This window comes from Bradysia coprophila (genome assembly GCF_014529535.1).
Source record: "Bradysia coprophila strain Holo2 chromosome X unlocalized genomic scaffold, BU_Bcop_v1 contig_12, whole genome shotgun sequence".
NCBI lineage: Eukaryota > Metazoa > Arthropoda > Insecta > Diptera > Sciaridae > Bradysia > Bradysia coprophila.
The window spans coordinates 3,784,795-3,810,340 of record NW_023503293.1 but is presented as its reverse complement, the minus strand read 5'-3'; the positions used below and the strand labels follow the sequence as shown (position 1 = coordinate 3,810,340).

General features: G+C 34.9%; 3 protein-coding genes across 3 annotated transcripts; all 3 read right to left on the bottom strand.

Annotated features, from left to right (window-relative positions):
* Window positions 1-2,056: 2,056 nt before the first annotated feature.
* LOC119067159 (NPC intracellular cholesterol transporter 1 homolog 1b) lies at window positions 2,057-12,899 on the bottom strand. The gene is made up of 23 exons (XM_037169953.1): window positions 12,744-12,899; window positions 7,281-7,484; window positions 7,027-7,140; window positions 6,894-6,968; window positions 6,512-6,795; window positions 6,190-6,451; window positions 5,916-6,133; window positions 5,551-5,849; window positions 5,398-5,489; window positions 5,225-5,330; window positions 4,973-5,162; window positions 4,798-4,914; window positions 4,565-4,745; window positions 4,384-4,511; window positions 4,061-4,318; window positions 3,838-4,001; window positions 3,658-3,767; window positions 3,246-3,588; window positions 3,065-3,171; window positions 2,861-2,985; window positions 2,396-2,572; window positions 2,228-2,324; window positions 2,057-2,169 (listed from the first exon to the last, which is right to left on the bottom strand). The coding sequence occupies exons 1-23, from the start codon at window positions 12,748-12,750 to the stop codon at window positions 2,141-2,143; spliced, it is 3,687 nt and encodes a 1,228-aa protein (XP_037025848.1). The 5' UTR covers window positions 12,751-12,899; the 3' UTR covers window positions 2,057-2,140.
* On the bottom strand, window positions 8,629-10,084 carry LOC119067164 (gastrula zinc finger protein XlCGF8.2DB-like). Its single transcript, XM_037169966.1, has 2 exons — window positions 9,069-10,084; window positions 8,629-8,991 (listed from the first exon to the last, which is right to left on the bottom strand). The coding sequence occupies exons 1-2, from the start codon at window positions 9,862-9,864 to the stop codon at window positions 8,690-8,692; spliced, it is 1,098 nt and encodes a 365-aa protein (XP_037025861.1). The 5' UTR covers window positions 9,865-10,084; the 3' UTR covers window positions 8,629-8,689.
* Window positions 12,900-15,056: 2,157 nt separating the features above from the next.
* Window positions 15,057-16,446, bottom strand: LOC119067162 (odorant receptor 23a-like). Its single transcript, XM_037169965.1, has 4 exons — window positions 15,664-16,446; window positions 15,502-15,601; window positions 15,175-15,438; window positions 15,057-15,110 (listed from the first exon to the last, which is right to left on the bottom strand). Exons 1-4 carry the CDS (start codon window positions 16,404-16,406, stop codon window positions 15,057-15,059), a joined length of 1,161 nt encoding a protein of 386 aa, XP_037025860.1. The 5' UTR covers window positions 16,407-16,446.
* Window positions 16,447-25,546: the final 9,100 nt, after the last annotated feature.

Genomic DNA, 25,546 nt, shown 5'->3' with positions numbered 1-25,546 from the left:
TTTCTCAAAGTTTCTTGAATTTCTCGATTTTCTCCAAAAGTTTCTAAAAAGTAGGCCCTGCCTGCAACCGTACAATCATGCCAGATAATCTTATTTCTAAATCTTAGTGTATATTCAGTAAAATTATGCCACACAGAAACAAACATCGACCTGATGTGTGGTAATTTTATAGAACGAGAGTCACAAGACGTCAAGATATCGGCTCTGCGACTTTCGTTGTTGAATATATTGAGCACTAAAAATTTATGTTTGACCAAACGATAACAATAATTGACCAATAACATTAAGTATTATAAACTGCCGATAGAAAAAATAAAAGTACCGATAGAAAATGATGAACTACCGATACAAAATAATGAACTACCGATAGAAAATTAACTTTTTATCGGTAAAGAGTTATCGGCAGTTTTGAATATTTTAATCGGTACTTGGGAATTTCGCTATCGGTACTTTATTATTTTTTATCGGTACCGTGTTTATTGGTCATTTATTATTTTTATCGGTAGTTTTGAATTAATTTATCGGTAGAATATAATATCCCATATATTATCTCAGTCGTCACACGGCCGAATAAGTCCTCATTTGTTTCAAAATGAAGCTAATGAACGCAATTGACAAAATTTAAAAATTCAATTTTTATTGCAATGCCTGCCAAGACAAGCTGAAACTTGACTGCCACAAAGATCCTATTTTTGTTAAAATATTTGAGAAAACCTAGAAAATTGGAGTAAATTCAAAAAAACTCAAAAATTTGGCTCGGCTGCCACAACAGATCTTTCAATAAATATTTTAACTTTGGATTTGGACACAAAATTTGGATTTTCTACAATATGTGTTAGACGGCTGATTATAGAGACCAGACCAGGTCTACCATCCTCGTTTTATCACATCCACAATGTATATATTTACCCGCAAATAGTCGAAGCACAAATGTTTTTCGTATGTCCTCACCAAAGTTCACCGAGGTTCTATCGATTTTAAGAAATTTTCCGGTGGTCATATTTTCGGCCGTTCATCATCAAATTTTTTGAAGTTAATTTTTGCCCCAGGAGTATTCGACCTTAGCTTTCTAATGAACCCATCTATGCCAATATCCTCGCCACCTTACGGAAATGAAATCCAGACTACGAAACCCCATTTTCGCCACTTACCACCAGCCTGGTATAGAAGTTGAAAAATATATGAGACTGGTTTTGGGGCTTAGGCACCAAGGCCTAGCTAGGCATATATAAAAAAAAAATCCGAGAAAAAATAGCACCGATTTCGGTTAGTCGAAATTCAAAAGAATCCCTTAAACCCTTCTTAGCTAAAATCGTAGCCTACTTTTGTGTGTTCCGTTCGTATTTTTGATGATATCTGGATATCAGAATCCATTTTTATGGCCGCAATAACGACCACGAATGTGTTAGCTTTCAATAAAAAATATATTTGGTTGTATGGCAGTTTCACCCGCTCTGAGAGAAAGTCAGCAGTTCACCGAATTTTTCATAGCTCAGTTTTGGTAGAGGTGGTCAAACTTCTGAAACCAAAATCTATTTTTCATACCTAGGACCCGAAAAGTGCGTCGCACTTTTTCTCCGTCCAATATGAAATAGTACATTTCGTACCTAGGACTAAAAGTCTTTTTTAGCGTGTGAGAAGTTTCCAGTCAGACTTTTAGTCCGTGGTACGAATAGTATTTTTCATACCTAGGATCCGAAAAGTGCGACTTCGTCCTCTCACATGCTAAAAAAGACTTTTAGTCCTAGGTACGAAATGTACTATTTTATTGAAAGGAATCACATTCGTGGTCGTACATTTCTGAAAATTGTTTAAAAAAAAAACGCCCAAACGTGTACTTTTCAGCCACATACCAAATTTGTGCCTCTTAACAAGACAACTATAATTTTTCACAATCGGTATGAAACTTAATATCTTCAAATATAAGAAAAACACTTACATAGCCAACGCACCTGCAACTGCACAATAGTCGAAGATAAAATCTAAGATAAGTTTAATCTATTTTAAAGCTTAACGCCAATGACGAATAGAAAATCCAATATGATGCAACAGATTGTCAATTTTAGAAGAATTTTAATCAAAAAATATATATAAAAAAATGTTACAATAAATAAAGGCCGAAACTACTCTAACTCCACCCTCAATTTGATCTCTTCTTGTATGGAGGACCTGCGAAAAAATATTGATTAAACAAATTTCCTTTTCACAAAAGATTGGTCCGACCTACCAATCAGTGATAGAACAACCGGCAATAGAATAAGTCCATGCGTTGCGCCGATTAAAATAATGCTCAAATACATACGGAAGTAAAATATTTGAAATATCTACGAAAGGAATTACGAAATGAATGGAATCAAAAATGAAATTTACAAATTTAAGATTTTACGATCTATACCTGTGATTTGGCGAATGCCAGCACGACAATACCGGCCACTTTGGTTAATGTGATTCCAGATAGGACACTACTTCCAGTTACCGAAAGAGATTCACTCGCACGGAAAAGTTTCGTCCCCTTAATGGTTGAATATGACCGTACAGTATGTGATATGAATTCAACGCCAATGCCCACAGCCTATATGAAAACAATAGTTGTAAGTTATCAACGTCTCGTCACCAAATAGGAAACCCAGCGTGCAGAGGATTTGACCATTCAAACTGCTATTTTGGCAATCCGACTCCCGGTCGGTTAAGAAGCAACAGTGAATTAAACGTTATATATCGTTGCAACGAAAAGACCAGAGTTTCACTCGATCGATCTTCTACACGATCTTTCTCGGTTTTGTAAAACATTGCAGGGACGGAGAGGAATGTTTTTACACACTATCTTTGCGCAATAATTAAAAACAAAAATTCTACTTACGACCACCAAATTCACGAGTGATATTGCATTGAGAGTAATACCCCACAACCACATCACTCCTCCCATATTGACAACAATCATTGTCACGAATGTAAATACTATGACTGCTGATGCAATGTCCAGTCCTTTTAGTAGTGGAAAATAATTGAATTCGGCGAGGTGATTTCTTTTTAAAAGATACTTTTTGCTGCTGGCGCAACTTACCAGTGAAAAGAAAAGTAACCAGAAATGTGGCCGCTAGTGACAGTCCTAACGAAAAGAATGTGTCATTCCAGATGTTGAGATATTGCTCGTAATACAGATAGTAGACACTGAAACAAGAGAATCGGTTCAAATTTAATCCAAGTGTCCTTAAACGAATCCTCAGATTGCAAGCAACAGTTACCTATATGGGAAAAATACCACATCCGGGTGTCCATTGTCGGCAAGCATTTGTTTCACATTGGTTGCTATTCTTTTTGCCTGCCGCAGTGATGTGTAAAAGTCTTTCGATCCAGTTGATGCTGTATGATAGCTCATGAAGTACGAATCACGAACATGAATGTCACCGTTATCGTCATATACGTAAGACAGTCCTTCGCTGTACGAACCCTTACCAGACTTCGCACAATTTTCATTAGGCTTATCCGTGAGGAAGAATGTTAAATATTTATCGAACGTTTCCCGTGTCGGACGTTGGCTATCTTCGATGAAAGTCTTCGGACACTCTATGCAACCATTGTACAGGTCTGGTTGGTGTAAAATACACTTATGGTAAATCGATTCAATTCTGCAAGTTAGAAAGTTTAGTCGCTTACCACTACTTGGGCAGTAGGTACCATTTGCGAACATCTTGCAGCACGAACCTATTGTTAGCCAATCAGTGTAGTCGTCGATCCATGAATTGGCTGGTGTTGCAATGCGAGTTCTTATCAGGGAAAAGAAGTACATCATTCGATAAAGCGTGTACACTACACAGAGGTGAGTGTCGGACTTACATTTTCTCAAAATTAGATGCTAGATACAGTTGCGTGGATAATGAATCATTATTGCATCCAGTACTACCGCAAATGATATTTTGATCAGTAGCATTGTAGAAACTTAGGCCAGGTCCTAATACCCAATAAACTGGGGCACCACTCATCAGCATTTCACCCATAAACTGTTGAAACAATTTGTCAGCCCTTCACTGTGCGATTTTTGCGTTGAGTCTAGTTTTACCTGAAAGTATTTGACGATGTGCGAATCCTTAGCCATGGACAATTGCTGATCCAAACCGGGCTCAATTGATGGAATCACCATTATCGATAAGCTGGTGATCACGATGAACGTAATCAAAATTAATGGTCGCATCTTCTTCGAAAGTATGAACGGAGTATAATAGTTTTCGAACAGATAATGCAATATGCTGTTCGACGAACCGTCCACTTTCTTATTCCGATGAACTTTTATGCACCACAGTAAGTCGAATCGATTTTGCTGTGAGACAATTTTGGTTATTTTAATATCGATCGACAAAGGTATCAATGGCTCAATTGGCATACCTCGAATCGTTTCTGGTCCAGACTCATGAGGGCAACAAAAACTGTGATTTGAAAAATGAAATTCAGAAAGATTGCGACTGTTGAGTACAACGCGAATGTCTTCACTGCTGGCATATTTGATAGCGAGCCTAGAATCAAAAGTGAGTGCACTGTCAAGGGCTCATACAACATCTTCAATTACCAATTCCAAAACAACAGCACTCCGACAAAGATGTGAGTAATATGGACGGTCCAATTGTTCCTAGTGCTTCACCGATTCGTTGCGACGAATTTGAGTATTTTATACGATCTATACGATCGAATGCGTGCACCAACATGAAAATATTGTCCACTCCGACAGCAAGAACTAAGAATGGAATTACCTGAGGAAAATTATGTTAATAACAGCCATAACCAGCCATAACAATGACTTACTTCAATTGTTAACATTGTCGTCGAAATTCCCAAATACCCAAAGAATCCCAGACTGCACGCAACTGATGCTAATACCACAAAAATGCCTCCTGTAGCCAAAGTGATTTTTGTTTCGATCTGGAATTAGTTATTGCTATGTTGAAGCGATCGAGAATGGCATTGCTATTGTACATACCATTAAATACCGACAACTCCTGATCTTTCCCAATGCAATGGCAATATAGATAAACATCACGACATAACTGACGACAACCGTGGGAATTTCAGCCTGGGATATTTCTTCGATACCATCCTCGATGGACCGTTCGGCCGAGAATGCAAATTCCATTTCGAGTGATGAATAATTCTTTAAAAGGTCGATAAACCTACAAGTATTGTTGGTTGTTAGCTAGACGCTACCTAATTTTTTAGATTCTACAAAAATTACTTCCGTTCCCACTCTAAAGCCGGAGCCAATTCTGATTTATCAATCTTATTGTTAACTAAAAATGTTAGAATAACTCCTGTCGCTAAACGGTAGTTCGGTAGTTCCCCTAGAATATTTTTTAAATTTCAATTCAGTTACACTTTAGTCGATCAAATAATTCAGTTGCGCAATACCTTCTTCGGGTTCCGGGTATCCGCCAAGTGCAATTTTCGGTTCAATCGGACCACCATACAATGCCATACAATTGTTAGTATCGTACGGATTACTAATTAAAAATTTCAGTTGAAAATCGAAATTAATTTCTTGTCCTTCCGTTCAATACTCACTTGATGCATGCGTCCATAGTGTTCAAATAATTGAAGTTGTTTCCATTGTAAGAGTAGTTCAGATAAAACGATTCGAAATTGTTTCTATAGTACCCGAACAGAGATTGAACGAGACAGTCTTTTATCTGTGGCTCCGTATCACTGGGCAGTAAAGGTGTATAACATATGTGTTCTAATCCGGCGCCCTCATCCTGCCCAATATTCTGAACAGACATCTCCAGCCGAAATACTTCCAATAAAAATTCGTAGTTGAAAGCCGGTCCGTATGTGTGAACTTCCGAATTGATTTCATATTCGATCTGATCAGTTATCGAGATGTTGTTAACAATCAAAATTTTTGTTAGATGAAATTTATTGGCTCATACATGCTGTGTGTTGGTGGGCTTAATGAAGATCTGATTCGTTCGATAAAATGGTCCGAATCGGCTATCAAAATAATCTTTTTCGATTCGGACATCACTCGTCGGAGATGCCCACAAGTCTGCAGGATCCGTAATAATAACCAGATTTCGGATTCCAAAAGCTAATCCAGCAATGATCCATGAAAATATGGCTAGGACTAGAACAGGATGTTCAGCACACACTGAAATCGGAACCGATGAAAATTTAAACCGATGTTAATTAGAGAGTCGCACGTACCGATTCCCCATTGTTTGAAGAAATTCGTGTAAGATAAATTGATTCCGTTAAATCCACCAAACCATTGTGGAAGGACACTTTCTTTGTGCGTGAGACAGCACGTTTTCACTAGCACTGCTGCTACCCCAATTGCGCCCAAAACAATACCAATGGAAAATGTTATAACATTCAGTCCACCGATTGTTGGTGCTGAATCTTCGACGGGTGCATTACCGACCGGACATGATTGGCTACAATCAATGCACGAACATGGATAGTCTCCCTAATGGCAAAATTAGATTTTGTTTTGGTCAAAAATCTGTCATTGTTTTGTCTATCTCACTTCGTAAGCTTCGTGGCACGATTTCGTTTCCTCCTTGAATCGATTCTCATCTGTTTGTGAAAATTTGTAAGACATTTGGAACGGCACTAATGGATTCGCTACATCGCCTAGAAAGTGGTACCATCTTTCAGGTGTGCATGTCTTCGAATTGTAAATTCCACTACATGCTACGTCCATAGACAGTCTTCCACTCGCTGGATGTATGACCGTACTACAACTGTAATACGTATTGTTTGCATATGTTTCGTCCATGACTATTTCTACCGAATTGATATAATCTCTTCCTAATGAAAGAAGGGAATTCAAGGATATGTCACTGTTAAGTACACATTTGAATAATGCTTGTGGAAGAAGGTGAAACGCTACTCAGCCCCATACATACCATCCCAACTGGTTAACACTTCTGTTGGAGTCACATATCGACTGTGGTCAGGTGCACAACTCACTGAACATATGCCTAAAGGAAGAAGGTGAGTTGCAGTAATTAACCAGTGCGCATCCATTGTCTTACTTACTTTTTATCATGTTTTTCATGCATGATTTGCACCGACCGAAAATGCCTTCGGCTTGTTGAAAATTCGCCGAAATTTTTCGTACCTGTACAGCATCGCAGCAAAGCAGATCTGATCCTAAATTAGCAATTCAGTTAGATTTAACACAGTTTTTTTCGTTATATCTTCTTAATCTTTCACAGACGGCTATACCGTTGTTGACAACGACTCCAAAAAATAGCCGTCTGTGAAAGGTTAAACGTAACTGTAGCGCTTACTGGATTTATAAATGTGTGGACATAATTCCAGCATAATATCCTCAGCTCCTTCATCATTCAGCGGTAAAGCAGTACCATCGTAAACACAATTCTTTGAGCTCGATCCAGCCAAATAACATTCACCGTACCATATGCAATGTCCATCCGACTGGCCATTTGACAAAGATATTAATATTTGCAGTAAGAGAATTAGAAGGTACGGTTCTGAAAAGAAGGTACGTGAAATTATAAGTATTGAAGATTTACGGTATCTTCCTCGATTCGTTGCGATTCTAAAACGTAAAAAATATTATTTTACTATGCTGGTGCATGTAATAAGGCTATTACATGCATAGGCATAGGCCTTTACATCACTCGCATAGTAAAACGTCGTACTACACACGGAAAATAAAGTGATATCTCGTATCACGATGAGTAAATGTACCTCGGGCTAAAGCCCTCGGTTACTTTTACTCATCTGGATACGAGATATCACTTTACTTCCCTTGCATAGTAATGTACTATTTCGTACCAATCGTTCGGGAAAAACTGACATTTCTCAACAACTGTCGTATTTCATTTGTCCGGTGCACAAAAAGCTTTTTGACAAGAAAGTTGGTAGTGGAATTTTTTTTTTGCAAAGCACCTAGAATTTCCTACGGGAACTTTTGTTAGAGTACTCATTTGGAACGACTGTTGCTTAATGGCTGATTATGCTTTTAGTTCGTTGTAAATTGAATATTGCGTGAACATAGACAGTGACCGGCATGTAAAGGTTTTTAATGAAAATGTTTTACTGTAGGTCAGTTTCTACAAGGACATAACTCGTCTTAGTAATCGTTTATGTTTGTTCTCGGAGTTACATTTTTTCATATACTTTTCAGTAACCATTTTTTCGTTTATTGTCGATTTTCAAATTTACCTCCAATACGGCATCTCACGGCGACTCCTGTCTAATTTAATGTAAATGGCAACTCGTACTAAAAACTACTCTATTTGACACCAAGAAACCTCTAATATCCTGCTAGGTGCTTTGAATTTTGTCGATACTTCACGGCAATCTAACTTACAGGATCTATTTGCAGCAGTTCCTTTGTGAATTTCGAGAATTTTCAAGACTTTAGGACTGCGAAAATTCCCGATAATTCTTAAATTTTTAGAATTTCGAGCATTATCAAGACTTTTCAAGAATTTAACGAAAATAAGTCCTGAACTCAAGAGACGCCCCATCGGTTATGCACAGTAAATGAATAATATTCTAAGAATACAGATTGTCCAATCTTTGGACTAGCGTAAGTAAGGTGGGTTGTCTTCAGTTTAGAGTAACCTGATTGAAGACAGAAGTTAAATTTCAGTTCAACACAGGTAATGAAATAATATGTCGATTTTATTGACTAGCTATGTACAATGGAAATAAATCTGGTGAATTTTTAATGTTTGTCGTTGGGCTTATGATACCACAAAGGACCATTGCGATCGTGTGCGTCCATGTGACTCCGTAAACACGACCGATGTCGTGTTTCATATGAGCATAAATTGCATTTGAAACGCTTTTCTCCGCCAGTATGGATTTCCAAATGAAGCTGTAGACTCTTGCTCGTTGCTAATTTTTTCGAACAGACACTGCACTCAAACCACTGTCTGTATTCTTCATGCGTAAGTCTGTGTCGTTTTAACGCCGGCCTTTGGCTGAACGCCTTGGAGCACTTATCGCAAACGTACGGTTTTTCGCCTGTTGTTGTCAATGAAACGATTGGCAATAAATGTTATGATTCAGCTTGAAGATCTGATCGAATTTGAGTTTCTTACCGGTGTGGAGGCGTCGATGTATTGCTAAATTACCACTTGTTGAGAATCTCTTTGAACATACTGTACAGCTAAAGGCCTTCTCGCCGGTATGATAGGAACGTATGTGATACAGCAATCGTCCGCTGTTGGTACATTTAAACGGACAGAGTTTGCAATCGAACGGCTTGTCACCTTTGTGATTCATCATATGAATCTTGAGGCCGTTGCGCGTTTTCAATTTTTGCGAGCATATGGTGCATGAGAATCTTTTGTCGCCATGTATTCGCATATGCTGTTTGAGGCAATCTTTTGTTTTGAACTTTTTCGAGCATATCTCGCAGTTAATATTCTTATCTTCGGAATGGTAGGCCATGTGCCGTTTCAGGTGGAATACCGATTGGCAGCGTTTCGAACATATAGTACATACACGGGGATCGAACGATTGAACATTTTGATGTCTATTCATATGTAGATGAAGATTATAAACGCTGCGTTCAGACAGTTTACAAATATAACACTCGAACGACATCTTCACTGTATTCACTGCCCAACTTTGCATTGGTTCAACAGCCTCCTTATCTTCAATCTTGATTTCTGTATCGCTGAAAGTCTTACTACCCGAACAACCAAAGTCTGCATCGATTGGGTCTTCTTGTTTAATGTTAATCTCGGGATAATGTGCCATTTCTGCCTCGATTTCTTCTTGTTTAATATTAACTTCATCGTAGTCTATGATCTCTGCCTTAATGTCTATGTGTTCCATGGGGACAGCTATCACTTCGACCAACTCAGACTTTATAACAATATTCAGATCCATCGTCTCAGAACAATCACTGTGATGGTCCACTTCCTCTTTGGTAGAGTGTTCGATTTCTGCAGCAATATCTGATGTCAATAAGAAGGAACCATTTGGAATATGAGGGCTTCACGCACAATAAATTTAATGAATTAGTTTATGAAAATTTTGTTTATTTTTATTACAGTTTGTTGTGACGGTTTGTTGTCGTTGATATTTTGACATATTATGACATAAAGTTTTGTGCTAATTTGCATGGCTTTGAATTTTTGGCGGCAGCCGGTTTGTCCGTAATGTTTTTATCGGAATGCTGTACAGCAGTTGAAAACGTACTTAGAATTCAGGTGATGTCTAGAAATCTTAAATTCACTGTCAACAGATTCACCACACATTGAAATTAATTGCGGCTTGCCAACTTTCGGCACCCTCGACTTTACTTTAAATAGTCAAGGAATGTCCCCAAATAAATTTCTAAGAATCCAAAACTGAATTCTAGATCTTTAGAAATTTATTTGGAGGCATTCCACGACTATTTAAGTAAAGTCCAGGGTGCCGAAAGTTCACAAGCCGCGATTATTTTGAATGTGTAGACTTCAAAGAGGTGGCAATGACCTGTGAATCTCAACTGCGATTTTTAACGTTACAAAAGATGACCTACAATTATTAAACGTAAAGCTTGTGTAGAATCAGCTACAGCTGAACTACACCAACTAATCAACAAACATACTCAACTTGTATAATATACAATCAAAACACATTCTAAACAACGAGTACAGTCATACGAGTTATTGCGCACATAGATGACCTTAATACAAAGGCATTGTCTTTGTCGACCAGCTGGAGATGTTCAGCTTTTGCTGATTCTACACAAGCTTTACGTTTAATAATTGTAAATTCCAGGATCTCACTTTCGTGCAAACAAAGCACCAGAACAGATTTTTCTGACGGTCGATTTGCCCCTCATTTTTTATGGAACGTCGGAAAACAGTGGCATCATACGTAACATTCAAAACTTAGTTCATTAGAAATTCTGTTCTGGTGCAGAGTAATATTCTTTTCAGTGCAAATAATCGATAACAGATGGCATTGCCTACAGCCGTCGGAAGTAACGCCATCTATTATCATCTCTGAATTTTAGAAAAGTTGTTCGTCGCCAAACTTGAAGAATTCGTAGCAGTAGATGTGATAGTGGGTATAAAGTCTAAATCTTTGACAAGCTTCAATGAGCTCAAAATAAACAATGGATTGACGAAACTTTAGTATTATCCACCCTTACAGCCATTAATGGACGGTTAACATTAATGGCTGTAATCCAAATCACATACAAATCTGTCAGGCTTCTTTATAAGGTTTCGCTCAGGAGGAGTGTAAGAAGTGACGAAAAGCTGATGTTTCGCACTGCCAAATTCGAAGAGGTAGAGCCTCATACTGATTCTTAGGCTCTATTGGAATTACACACTCATCAGTCACAAACAGCAGTTCTTCAAATTACTTGTCACTTATGAGAATACATTTTATTTCTCGATATTTTTCATTAAATTGTTTGTACATTAATTCACCGCCCAACATCCGATTCTTCGTTGTCTAACATATGGTATACGTTGAACCATTGGACCAGCAACTTCGTATGGAAGTGGCTTCTGCCTGCCATACCACTGATTAGTCGTCTTTGGAAAAGAATTTTTATATTCAGCTTGTGTTCGAACATCAGTCTTATTCAAACTCTTATCGAATTTGTATGTTTGTTTCGTAGTCATTTTGGGTTTTGATTGAAATTTTGTTGAGGTCCCAAAAGTGTGTAGATGAGCTTGGCTCGAAAATAGTGATTTGAATCATCATGGCATACTGACTATTCTATTAGCGGAGAATCAAACACTGATTAAATATTCGAACCACACGAAAACTGATAGAAAGACAGACCCATGTCATCAAATCTAAATTTAGATTTAAATTGTTGCTGACCTTAAAATGAACTCTATCCGAGAAAAAAATGTTAGATTCAAGCGCATGTAATTTAGCCCATTCAGCGTCTCATTGTTCGGTTCTTTTGTCGTGAATTCAATCTTGGATTCGGTTTCAAATTGGCACTAATCGATTAAAAAAATTTTTAATGTGACTGATACAGACAATCTCTTGAATATTTTTAAAATTTTTGGTTGATAATAACGCAAAGAGAGCTCATTATCTTGGGTATTTTCTAAATGATTCAGTCATCTGTGTGAGATATAAAAAGCAGACTACATGAGCATGCAGATTACCAAGGCGAACAAAGCAGCGTGGTAGATAATATTATTTGTATTTTATCTGATCTTTCACTAATAGACGAAAAACACAAAAACGTAAAGAAGATTATGGTTAGTTACTGTAGCACTCAAAACATTTTATGCAAGTCAATTTAGAAGATACATAGCTAGGAACGAAAAGTGAAAAATTGTTGATCCGAGGTGAAAGCTTCGGTCAACAGTCTCACGTAAACTTGACTTTTTGCTCCCGAGTTATGCCATTTGTATTTAGAAAATGCTGTTAATCTGGTGTAAAGCAGAAGCTGTTACAAATATCTGCTGACTGACTCGTTAGGAATATATTCACGTCAGATCTAGTCTACACTTAATACTTATATCTATGTAGTCTCTGGATTACGTTGCATCACTAGGGATCTTTGTCGATATTCACTGTTACAACAAACCGTTCTTGCATCCGTTCTTTCCGATTTTTTTCTTCTTCCTTAAATCTGAATGGTGTAAATTAGAGTCGATCGTTTTGTAGTAAGTCTGTACAGGTGGATATTTTGTTGTATTTTGTTGCACAAAAATTGCATTTTGAGAATTTGCCGGTTTCGTAAATTTTATTTATTTCTTAAAAATTAAAAACGAAAAAAAAACTTTTAAAAGGTAACGTACTCGCCATAATAACGGACCAATTTACATTTATTTAATTGGCACAATATTCTCTCACGATAAACGACTACCGTTGACACTTAAAACGAAACTGAAAGTAATAAAATTAAATTAGGAAACTGTAACTTTGTATGAAATATCTAATCTTCCTATTAAATTGCAACTAAATAATCCGTTCAATTGAACACCTGTTCAGCCAATTATCAGTCGATTTCTTTATCAGCTATAAGAGTCATTTAATCGAAAAAATGAGAACTGTATTACTAATTTATTGTAATAGAAATTGATCGTTTAAGACTCATATATTAATGTGACAAAGCGTCAAAGTGTTAGAATTAGATACAAAGTAACAAATTTAGCAGCGTAATATATTATAAGTATCATCACGAAGTAATATGCTGCATTTTTCTCAGTGGAAATTAGAAAGTTTGTGGAAAGTGTGTGATTTCTGATTTTTTGTTGCATTTTAAAAAATACTGGTAAATTGGTTGTATCAATTTTTTAACTTTTGTAGACTTGTGTGATTGAGCATGCAAATTTGTGAATATTTTTTACACGAAAATGGAAAATCGCTTTTCCGACCGGAAAGGCAGAAAGTGCTGATTAACTACCAACATTTCGTTGGGAACAGAGGTAATCCTGGCCCAACATCTAGGCAATTGAAGTCTATGAAAAAAATTCAAAATGCGTCATACCAAATATTCATATAAAATTGAAAAGTCCCAAGCTTCTTATCTGAAGTGTAGTAAAGAAGACGTTGTGTGATAGTTATTTATGTATCTGTTGTGGACGGTAGTCTTTAGGCAATTTAGCGAGTTGTGGACCGAACGAACTGAGGGCATCAAGCGAAACTACCTAAAGTCTACCGTCCACAACAGATGCGTAGGTATATAATTTTGAATTTTTCATGCTGAGGCGCTTCTGAACTTTATGCATAAGGTATAAAAAAGCTTTATTTTGTTTATGCATTTTATGCTTAAGAGCGTACAAGGGCGTAGCTGTGGACATAAACCAAGCACTATGGCATGGCGCCACATCGTTTAATGGGTTGTGATGAAATTTCATGGTTTGCCCGTCGAAACTGATCGCCAGCGCCAATTTCAACATTTTCTTTTTGATTTTTCACTTCAATAATCTATTGAAATTGAGATATTTCACTCAATAAACCAATTTATTCAACGTATACTACATGTCTGAAACATAAATAGTTTCACAAATTATGTATATTTACTGAGCGTCATAGACCTGAAACGTCATTCTTCTTCTTCTTCTAAAAATGGCAAAAATCACAACCCATTCAAATGAAATGCTCGTTGTGTCTTCAACAAACAACAAAAGAATCTGAAACATCGAAGACGGACACCATATACTATGAAAACAAGCTTCGTAGCGTCTTTGAATCGTTAAAATTGCGTATTGAAGCTACGCAGACTAACTTTTCCTTTTCTGTATAGTTTTTTTTAGTTGATTTTTTTAGCGTGCTTACGTAAAATTAGAAGTAGGAAACTGTAACCTCTATTTTTTCTTGAAATAAATGGAATAAAGATGGCCGCCGCCGTAGAATTTTTTTTAATTTTACCTAATTTCGTCAAAACAAAACGGAATTTAAAAAAATTAAAACACATTTTCGTGGTCAGCGACATAAGGAACGGTTTTAATGTAGCAACTTATGTGATTATTCTCGATGTACTGCCGAAAAAATGTACCTAAAGTGGAAAAAATTTTGCTTGCAGACGTGTTATAATTGTGAAAATCTAGTAATGTTATAAATGCGAAAACACATTTATGTTAAGTAAGTTTCAAATTAACCGTTAATCCCCTTTTTGCTGTATTCCATCTCTTGAATCCTGAGAATTATGTTCCTAAACATGCCCTATTTTTCGCGAAATTTTGGTTCTTGTCCGAAGCTAAACCCTTGTACCCAAAGTATATAAACACTGAAGGTAACGCAAATCTGCAAGAACACACGGACCCCTACTTTGTTAGGTTGCAGCACATGCCAAAACTCAATACTAAACAACACACTTCCACCAAAATTATCACGCCAAACGTCACGGATGCAACATAACAAATCTTATATTCACCCGGAACTTGCAGTCCGTCTTTCTTGCTATTCCCTGAGGATTTGCGTTACCTTCAGTATGTATATTTACCTTGCTTGTACCCTCTTAAGCAAAACTGCTGTTTTGGACCTTAATGAAACGTTGACTGCATGCTTACATTTCATCTGCCTGGATCTTTTTACAAGTCCAAACTTTGGGCAAGTTTTTTATTCAACAACAAAATTATTACGGATCGACATTTAAGAATATTGATTTATTTCACACCGTTTTTTAAAATATTGAACATACTGTAGGCGCCCTTTAAGACCTGTATTTCAAGGAAATAATTTTTTTAAAAAAAGTTTAACAATGAAAGCGAAAGACTGGTATACCATAGTGAACGTTTCCAAAGTCAATGGATACAAATTACCAATCATCAGACGTTGTGGTTGCTTCAAATATTCAGTAAAAATGATGATACGCTTTTTTACTGATATTGTCTGGCCAACAAAGTTTGATTCAAATAGACAATAGGAAAGGCGATCGCTGGCAACTAGAATCTCATTACCGAAGAGTGTAATCATGAATATCTCGGATATGTTATACGACAAATTGAAAACGTGACATAACCGTTCCGTTCTACTACTGCCGACGTTCTGTCAATAAAATAAAATTGGATGAGTCGGGCATGTGGTGGCGAAAAAGTATTTAAAATTTACGAATGCCAAACTGTAAATTGATGTGCAAATGCACAACCCACTCGTACAAAATTGAAGAAAAAATAAATTGAAGAGAAATGATTCCAATTGATCTACCAATCTGGAAAAGAATTATTTAAAACAGCACAAGGTACCTCTTTAATGTTAACATTATCACTGTACTTCCTTATCCGTAAGTGGCTTTCGATTGATGCCTTTAAGTCCCGCGAAAAGATGTTTTCCCTTTCCATTACTGAAACCTTTGCTCTGACTTTGTCCCATTTACTTCCCATCTTTCCCATTTCATTCCCAAGCACTTCATACCGTAACGAACAGTTTAACAGCAAGTACCATATGACTATAGAAAATACAAACGCTAGAACCGTAAATACAATTCCCATAAACTCAAAGGCGACTGCAGCCCAATATGCACGATCGTCTGTTTTCCAGTCCCACGGAAATGCAATTTTATAAAATAAATATCTTTCAGTTGTTATAATCGGTACAAGAATGCCTTCGAATCCAACGGCAACGAGTGCCACCCCCAGAACTACTCTAACGAATGTCATAAATCGTTTCAATTTCACATCGACATACATGAAGTCTTCGTCATATCTAATCGGAAATACGCAAATTCCATTCAAAAATTCCATAATTTCATTTTGTTTCCAAATCAGGACACACAATTTTGTAAACATGACCGATGTTATGACTGATGGTTCCATCAAGAATATGGCCTCCCCTATAGTGTCACTGATAATTGCACCACCCATCAGCGAAATCGGGAATTGAACGTAAAGAATGCAATAAAATAACTTCAGGCACAGTTCCCTGGGTGAGGCAGCTGGTCCTCGATGCCAAAAACCAATTCGATAAAATAGTGTTGTCATGTCGTTGATTCCACTCTGAATTTTATAGGAACGCATTTTTGTAAGCTGATAAGCGTGTAAGTTAGTTTATATCTTTTAGTGATTAGCACACAGCAGGACAATGAGAACTGAAAGTGATACATTGTAACGACACCAATTTGAGTGATTAAATAATAAAATTGTAAATTATGGATAATTTGAGTCCATTTATTATTAACACCAATCATGCATTTACTTCTTCAATAAATCGGTTTTAAAATTTAAAAATAATGACAAAAAATTTGATCAAACACGTCGCCTGTTTCATTAAAAAAATAAATAAATTAGATTGGGTGGCGGCACCATTAGTCGCAGTCGCTGGACATATATCAGTAGTCCATAAAAAAAGTTTATCAGTGAAGAACTACTTGTCCGGAGACTGGTGCATCCACACTAAGTGAATTATTACAAAAGTCTCGTTAAGCTAAATTTTTGGTCCCTGGCGAGTATGCAAGCGGTCTAATGAGTTTTGAGATAGACGTGTTGAAACGGTATCTGTAGGCTCCCTGGGGAACGACGTCACATGACTTGACATTCTAGCTGTTCACTGGATACACCGTTTTGGGTTATATTGTCGTCGATTTATATAAACTAAAAACTTTTCAAAGGAATAATCCACCAATTTTACGATCACAATGTAAGGCTATTCGAACAAGAAAGCGCCAAATTTCTCCATCCATGATGATTTGATGATTTAGAAAATTTTCTGCCGGCAGCTAACTTCACTTCTAAATAAGTCAGAGTGAAAAGGCAACCTCAAAAATCGAAGCACCTGCCGACATTTCATCACTTACTGTAGAAATAACCGAGAGAATGGATTCGAACAATTCCCGATTTCTGCACAAATTGAACCGACATTGTCAGCTCAAAATATTAGAATTCTTGGACATCAACGACTTGCTGCAAGTATCTAAAATGGGTAAAGACTTCAAAGAGCTTTCGGAATATATAGTTGGCAAAAAGCTGGTGTATGTGAATGTAACGCAAAGGTCTGAGATCTTACATGTATTCGGAAAATCAATGCGGAGGCTTAGATGCATTGGTTATAACTGTGGTTCCATACTAAGGGAAATATACGATAATTGCATACCGAACCAGATAAGAGAAATCCATATTGCGATTGTAAAGCTCCGCGAGACAGACGAAGCGCAAGGGCCATTTGACTTTGGAATTACAATAGAAGAGCTGAAGTCATTTTCAAACCTAGAGGAGCTGACTATTAAGCACTCAGTCAAGTCCGAAGAAATTGATCGAGATACTGATGGTGAATTGAACAAAATTGTCCGTAGCGCCTTGAATCTCAAAGTATTGAAGCTGAGAGCCGACGAAGTCCAATGCAACTGGTTCCGAAACCGAATCGATTGCATGAAGCATTTATGTGAAATCTGGATACATTCGTCCTGTGATTTATACGTTAATGACTTGACACATTTCATACGAGAACATCCTAAACTTCGAGTATTCAGTTTCACTGGACATACTATTCCTAGAGCGAATGCCACATCAATTATTGGTAACTGTTTGGCGGAGCACTGCAAGGGATTACAGGTGTTTATCTTCACGAATTCCGACAACAAAGGCGCATCCAATACGTCCATTGCGCTGCCGTACAATTTTCTAACATCTTTACCGAATTTGAACGTCGTGTCGACGGCTGCGTCTAGTCTCGCTGCACATCCATTGATGCCATTTATATCCCAGCGTGGAATAAAGAAGCTGAAATTCAATTTCAATTTTTCTGATTACTACGCCTACAGATTGTGGCTGCTTAAATATTCGGTTGATTCGAAAAGACTCGAAATTTTCAGAGAAGATGATAGTGGATCCATTGAAACAGATTTCGAGTGGCTGTTACAAAACCATACCGGTCTCGTCAGACATTTGGCAAATTTGGAGGAAATTACAATACGCAGCTCTACAACTGTTTTCAATTTACCCAAGTTATTGGAACTTACGCAGAATATTCGAATGTTGTCCATATCACAAGCAAGATTTTTACATCTACCGGTCGCAATACGGAAGATTGTACGGACATTCGAGACAAAATACCAGCACAGCAGATGTCATTTGATTGTCAGTAAGGCACAATTCCGTGAGTTACAAGTTTACAACAAAAGCAACGTTGTGTCAGTCTCAATAGATCAGCGACACGACGATTGCTATTCATATTTTCATTAGACTTACGTTAACAAGCTTAGGTGTTAAATTATGTTAGAAATACAATTCTGAGAGTTAACGTTGGTTGATGCTTTTTCATTTCAAAGAAACCCGAATTCCTTCTTGCTACAACATCGAGCCTCACGATTTTATTTGCAATTTGATGCAAACTTTCATCAAGCAGAAACTGATTGATCTAGTTCCACCTTGGGATCTTGCTTACAGGTGAAAATTTGTTTGAATCGGACGCACCATTTTTGTTTCCGGACGTTTATGGTGCTATCGATAGGGAATTTCAAGGTGATCATTTCGTAGAAGTAGTTTTTTTTTTAAACGACCTCTCCGGCTCAGGGCGACTCTAAGAAAATTTGAAAATTTCAAAATCATGACTTTTTCAGAAAATTTTACCCCGAAATGAAACGACCCGGTCGGTTTTGATCTAATGGTAGTTTGTAGAGAATTGACAGACGATTCTAATAAAAGTATCGTCGGGTCGAAAAGTTGTAGCTGTGAGTCCCTAACACCTCAAATAATATTGCAGACCATGCCAGCATAATTTCGTCTGATTTTTTCGGTTTCTTCCAATGACATCTGGACTTTGGTACAGAATAAATATTAATTTAGAGCGTGCTGCGGTTCAACAATGTCTTTCTTTTTTGTTTAAAGGTAGAAACATCCCCTCCCCTCCGATCCAAAAGCGAGTTTGAAAATTCATTTTTATCGGTGTTTTCAATGCGTCGAAAGCTGCAATTCAGAGGTTGTAGTCGCGTACTACCTTTAAACGGGAGTTGGCAAAACAGGAGTTAGGGCGTATTTTCCAACGTATATTTATATGGTTCATTTGTTGCGAACAACTACTATACTGTTGCTGGATTCATTTTTTTATCTGTCTTGAACGATAATCTCGATGTTATCTCTAGAGGGAAAATTTCTTTATCTCGATAAATCTGTTCTCGGCAGATAAAATAGCGTATGCACCTCTGCTTAAAATGTTTATTTTGACGATTTGGATTATGTATCACGCCCTCGGCTCGGCAGAGGTGCATAATCTACTATTTGTGGAGCCCCAGGCTATGTATCAAATGTTGAAAATTTTGGAATTGGATGTAGACTCCCTGGTAAGTACATGATGTGACGAAATAAAAAATTCAAACGTTTTATCCGTTGATTGCTGTTTATTTAAACATGAGCCAATACATTTTTCTTTTTATTAATCTTTAACAACAAAATGATGTTTTTGTATTGTTCCACAAACGAAAACAAAATGATAAACAAATTGAAATTCAACTTTGGTCGAAGAACAAAAATTGGTCGTTCTTCAATTTTGAAAAAGGATATTCTAGGACTGTGTCACTTACCACCAAAGTAACAAAGAAAAAAAATTATAACTTCGGAGTGTGATCATAATAACTACAAATTGATTGAAATTATTACATTTTTCTGTTGAAATGTTGTGTGGTCGTCTGTGATATTAGTTTAATTATTGTGGCTGGAGTAACTCTGAGCCAGGAATTGATTTTGGAAATAAAATAAAATCGAAAATAAAGTGCAATCAACACAGAATGCAAAGACGACACATAATTTCTTGGCTAAATTTTGGTTTTTGTTTGTTTTATCATTTTTTGTCTTATTGCAATTTTACACGAATTATGCGTGAAGTTAATGTGGTGGATTTTTTTCTTGGTTTTTTTTTGTTGAATGGTTACACGAAAAAAAATTGTGCGAATTTCAAGATTTCTGGAAAATGGTTTTTTTTTTAATTTAGAATTCGCGCATAAAAATAAATTACCATTAAAAACGATAATTACGTGAATTTTATGATGATGATGATGATAATGGTGATGATGAAATTGAGTTTTTTTTCTGTCTCACTACCTCTCCCTCTCTGTCTATGATTTCATATTTTGATGAGAACAAAATTATTTTTTTTAACTTTCGATTTTTGAAATATCTTTATGATATACAAAATCTCATGATAAAAATTAGTTAAATGATTTGACAAAAACGTTGATATTTAAAATGTTATTTATAATATGATGCTAACTAGAAGCTAAAAACGAAACTAAATAAATTAGTAAAATAAGAATTATTTAGTTTTGCAATATTGTTTCCAACGAACGGACACACTGGCATTATTAAATGGGTTTCCGATTGGTGTGAAGATTGTTCTTTTTCATTCAAATTTATTTTGTTAGTTGGATCTAAAATTTTTGTCAAAATTTACATATTCTTTTAATCCTAATAAATGTTTAGGACCGACACCTTTTTTCAAAAGACTTTACTTGAAGACGAAGCTTAGTATTATAACAAAAATAATATATTTTCATTGGATCTTAATTTGCTCTGCCTTTTTTAATCGTTTTGATTCAATGTCGTTAGCATGCCAGTGTGTGCTTTGAATTGCTTCCTTTCCAATTTACAATTTACGTTTATCATTATGCTTATGATTCTTCTTTTAAAGGCACAAAACCTTTGTATCTATTTATAAATTAAAAGGTTTTTTTTTCATTTAAACTTTTTTTTGTTATTTTTTTTTTTAAATTAAAAGGATCTTCTTTTAGATTGAAAGGTGAAAAACATTTATACACACACCATTTCAATATACATAATTTTTGTTTCACTTAATGCATCTTTTCAAAGTTTTTTCTTTTCCTTTTTTTGTTTATTTACACATATATAAATATCTTATAATTTCACTTTCTTTTAAATAAATTAATATATAGCCGATCCGAAAATTGTATTCAATAAAATCAATAAAAATTTACAGTGTGATGCTTTAATAATTTCCATATTTTAATTGTTCTTCTTCTCCGTATTTATTTAAAAAGCTTCTGAATGACGTTCATGAATTTCGATTTTCATCGAATGTCTATCGCTCGGTCTAGAAGGGATGTGTAACGAAAAAAAAACTTTTTGATTTTCCCAATTTCCGAGGCAAAAACTATGAAATTGATGAAAAACTTATTCAAACCATGCAACAGTTTGTAAATTGAATTATGGTAAATTACGTCCTTGTTTGTATTTTTTTATTAAGTGACAGGGTTGCAGTTCAAGATTACAGATAAAGTTCCAAACAAATACGTAAGATATTTTACTCACTAATCCACGGGAAATGAGTTTTAAAGTTCATGTCAATCATCGATTTTCCGGTAGAGCAGTGAATACAGTGCCGGAATGGCAGGCCTGATTGCGACTTTCACTTTTTTAAATTCTTATGTGGACGCTTCTTTTCATCAAATCTTTCGCTCGCTTCTTGGCTTTATTTGCCCTATGCGCCTTTTGGTAGCTAGTCCAACCCTGAGTAAATAAACGATCAGATAACGTCCGAAAACTAAAATTTTGTTGCAAAAGTAATCCTATCGCAATCGTCAGTTCTGCTCCATGTCAATTTTATACACGATTTTGCCACCTCAATATAAAAAATATTTCAGAAACCTTTGAACTTTGTTGACCGCGAATGATACAAACGTCAAGTTACAAAAAATCCAGAATGACTGCAGGTCACTTGGTGTCCTTACTTATTCATGATTTGTTTTAATATCATACTCCAGTCGGTTTCCGGTTAAACTTCCAAATTGACTTCGATTGCTTTTAATAAGTGATCATCGCTTAATCGACCGATATATTTTCCGTCGGTGATCAGTTTACTGCTTTCGAGTCGGAGAACCTAATCGCACCTTTATTTTCAAAAACTTGAGATTTTCCAAAGAAAATGTTTTCTGCGAAGTGAATACTGTAGCTAAAACTTTGTACATGGAATTTGATAAATTGTGAAAATATTTTTGCCTTTGACGCGGGAAAATCTAAAAAATTTGATTTTTGTTTTTCTAATTCAACGGTATGCCTGAAATGAGAAGCAAAATAATTTTGAAGGAAAAGCAATTATTAATGAAAGACTATATATGCACTTTTGTATAAATACACAAAATATAAAATACATTTGGACATTGCTGCGGTCATATAAGTTCAAATATTGTTAAACATCAACGAAAAAAACAGAACAACATTCATTTCGCAAGATTATAGTTAAGGAATCAGCATTCCAATTCTACTTTTTTTTGGTTAGGTTGAACTTCTTTTTTAGCAAATATTTTTCATTTAAAATTGTATAACATGAATGATGCGATAAAACCAATAAAATCGTTTCACATTTGACCGGGCAATCACGTCCATAATGCATGCCATAACTTGCATACTATACAATTAAGACTAAATTTATATTTTTAAATATTTTTTAATCTTAATTTTTATATATTTTCTTGTTTCTGGGTTTAATAATAATTTATATTTTTCTCTTCTTATTTCTTCTTAATTTTTTTTTTTCAATAAATAAATATAAATTTTTAAGATGTAATTCAAAATTTAAATTTCAAATTACAACACAGCCTGTATTTGCAGGAATATCAATTTTTATTCAAAAAATATTTCCGTTCTTGTGGAAAGTTTATTTATTTTTATTTTTTTATTTACAACAAAAAATTTAATATCCCGTGCAAACGATAAAAATTCAAATAATTAATTGATTTAAAAAAAAAAACTAAACTCAATTTTATATCGTCATTTTGATGATGCATATACTCAATCATAAAATGGTCATCGATAATTTGGAATTTTTTATCTTTCTTATTTTTTTCCTTAAAGTTTTCTCTTTCTTATTTTCACTGTTCGACGTCTTTAAAACAAATTTCGTTTTATTTTTTAACTTAAATATATTTATACAAAAAAAGAAACTTTTATTTTTACCGTCAATGAAAATATTGTGAAGCCATTCACACTATATTGTAATAGCCGAAACAAAAATGATTTTTTTTATTATTTTCATTTTTCCTTAGATTTCGTTCTTTCTTTTGTTTGAATTATAACCATCCTAATTCCAAAATTAAAATTTTCCCTTTTCAACTAATATCAACCTTCCTTGACGAATCTCTCTTATTAGATTATGTAATAGACGAACACATCTTTTCTTCTGTTTTTCTATTTACATCATTGAGACGATAATATCTGTCCATAAGCTTTGATTTTCGATTGAAACAAATATAATATCGAAGCGGAGACAGAGTTTATCATTTTTTTTAAAAACAGGTAGTCTCATAAAAGTCAACTAAATGAAAAACGAGTAACGGGAATAATATTGTCAATTCTGATGAAACTATAAAGCCTAAGTTTAACGAAACTGTTTTTATTAACGATTTCATGGATAAGAAAACATTTTCCTTTGATTCAGATTTTCTATGCAATGAATCTAGACAAATTCAACTAAATAGGAAATTTTGTGGAATTCATTTCCGCAAAAATTACAGATGTACAGTGTTAATCCATTTTGTCACTTTATCTAACTTAAAATATGAAATTTCAGAGAAATTTGAAACTTATTTTGAGGAAAAGTAATGTTCAATGGTTTTAGAATGTCCATCACGACATACCAATAATAGCGAGTCAGTGCGTGATACAATCATGTACACCAAAATACCGAACAAAACCAGACGAATTTGTTATACCTTCCCTCCCCAACAAATAGTTTCTGTTATTGTTGTTTCAGTCAATGGATCATCGTTAAGTCAGTTAAAACAATTTCGTGTAGATGCATCCAGACTGGATCATCCAGACAAATGGTCCTCAAACGTAACAATATGAAAACTTAATTTTTACTTGAATTAAGATACTTCCAACCCATGGATGTGAACAAGGTATTTATATCCATCCATATAAATTTCCATTTCTCTTCGATAAACTAACAGGTTTCCTACTACCATCGTAGAACAAATCAAATAATGAAACACTGAACAACTAAATATCAAAACTGCAATAGAATCTTTTTTAGAAGACAAAACACAAAATAAAAACATTTTTTCTTTGAAAAACAACGATTGAATTGTAAAATAAATTTTATTTCCATTTTTTATTGATTGATTGATTTTGGTTCTATGTTTTTATATGTGTGTGAGATGCTCGGGGAAAAAAAGATGAATGAAAAAGAAATAATCCAGAAAATTTAGATGACTTTTTTGATGATGATTTGATGGACGGGGGGGATGTTTATAATATATAAATATGATACAGGAAATTATACAAAAGAAAATTCAATTTAAAACGAAAACAAAGAATTAAAAAATGAAAATAATTTCGGTTTCAACATGTCGTGATAAAGTAATTTTGGGTCTATTTTTCTACAAATTTCAATTATAAAAATTAATCGAAAACATTTTTCGAAACAAAACGAAACAGGAAAATTCTTTTTTTTTTGATAATAACATATTTCTTCGTAAAGTAAACAACAAAAAGTTTATATGGAACGTGTCCATACGTACAAAGTCATAGCATTTTACTGCTCCAAGCATTAACTTTAACTAACTTGTTTGACAAACGTCAAATTCGAAGACTTTAACGATACGAGTAAGCTACGGCTTGAGATTGTATACAAAACCTATTTTGAAGATTTTTTTTTCACATTTTCTTGAAAGCTATCACGAATTTCTGGAAAAACGTTTTCATAAAAATTCAGGAAAATTTAATAAAAAAAGGAGAAAAATCAAGAAAATATTTTTTCAAAATATTTTCATTGTACAGTGTTTTTCAACTCAAGACAACGAAACCAAGACAAATTTCTTAACAAATAAAACGCCTCCACAATATGTCGATGTTAACGCTGTGAGTCTAAAGTGCTATGACAATGTGAATTGAAAATTTTTAAAAATAACAAAATTGTAAGAAACAAAAATTTTAAAAAATTTAAATTTGAAAAAAAAAGAACAAAACGTTTCCGTAAAACAAATTAATTATTTTTGATTGAGATTTATCGGCAAAGTAAAAAAAAACATAAAGGAAGCACGACTGGTGAATAATGAATAGCTTTTTGAGGGAATTTTTCATATCCCAATAAAATTTAATTTTGGCGAGCTACAAACGTACATAAGATTGTTAAATTAAATTTTTGAAAATCGGAAAAACTTTTTTTTTGCAATTTTTTCTTTTTTGTTTTTTTAAATTAGCTTGTAGCATAT

Bases quoted from the DNA above. Each gene is read 5' to 3' on its own strand.
- LOC119067164 (XM_037169966.1), bottom strand. From the start codon at position 9,864: ATGGATCTGAATATTGTTATAAAGTCTGAGTTGGTCGAAGTGATAGCT. The intron at 8,992-9,068 runs GTAAGAAACTCA...TGACAACAACAG, and splicing joins ACATCGACGCCTCCACACCG to GCGAAAAACCGTACGTTTGC.
- LOC119067159 (XM_037169953.1), bottom strand. The intron at 6,452-6,511 runs GTGAGATAGACA...TTTTGCCATTAG, and splicing joins CGTGCCACGAAGCTTACGAA to GGAGACTATCCATGTTCGTG. The intron at 3,172-3,245 runs GTAACTGTTGCT...CTCTTGTTTCAG, and splicing joins GTGGTATTTTTCCCATATAG to TGTCTACTATCTGTATTACG.
- LOC119067162 (XM_037169965.1), bottom strand. From the start codon at position 16,406: ATGCGTTCCTATAAAATTCAGAGTGGAATCAACGACATGACAACACTA. The intron at 15,439-15,501 runs GTAAATTTTAAA...TTTTATTGACAG, and splicing joins CAATTTACAGTTTGGCATTC to AACGTCGGCAGTAGTAGAAC. The intron at 15,111-15,174 runs GTATACCAGTCT...CTTGAAATACAG, and splicing joins CTTTGGAAACGTTCACTATG to GTCTTAAAGGGCGCCTACAG.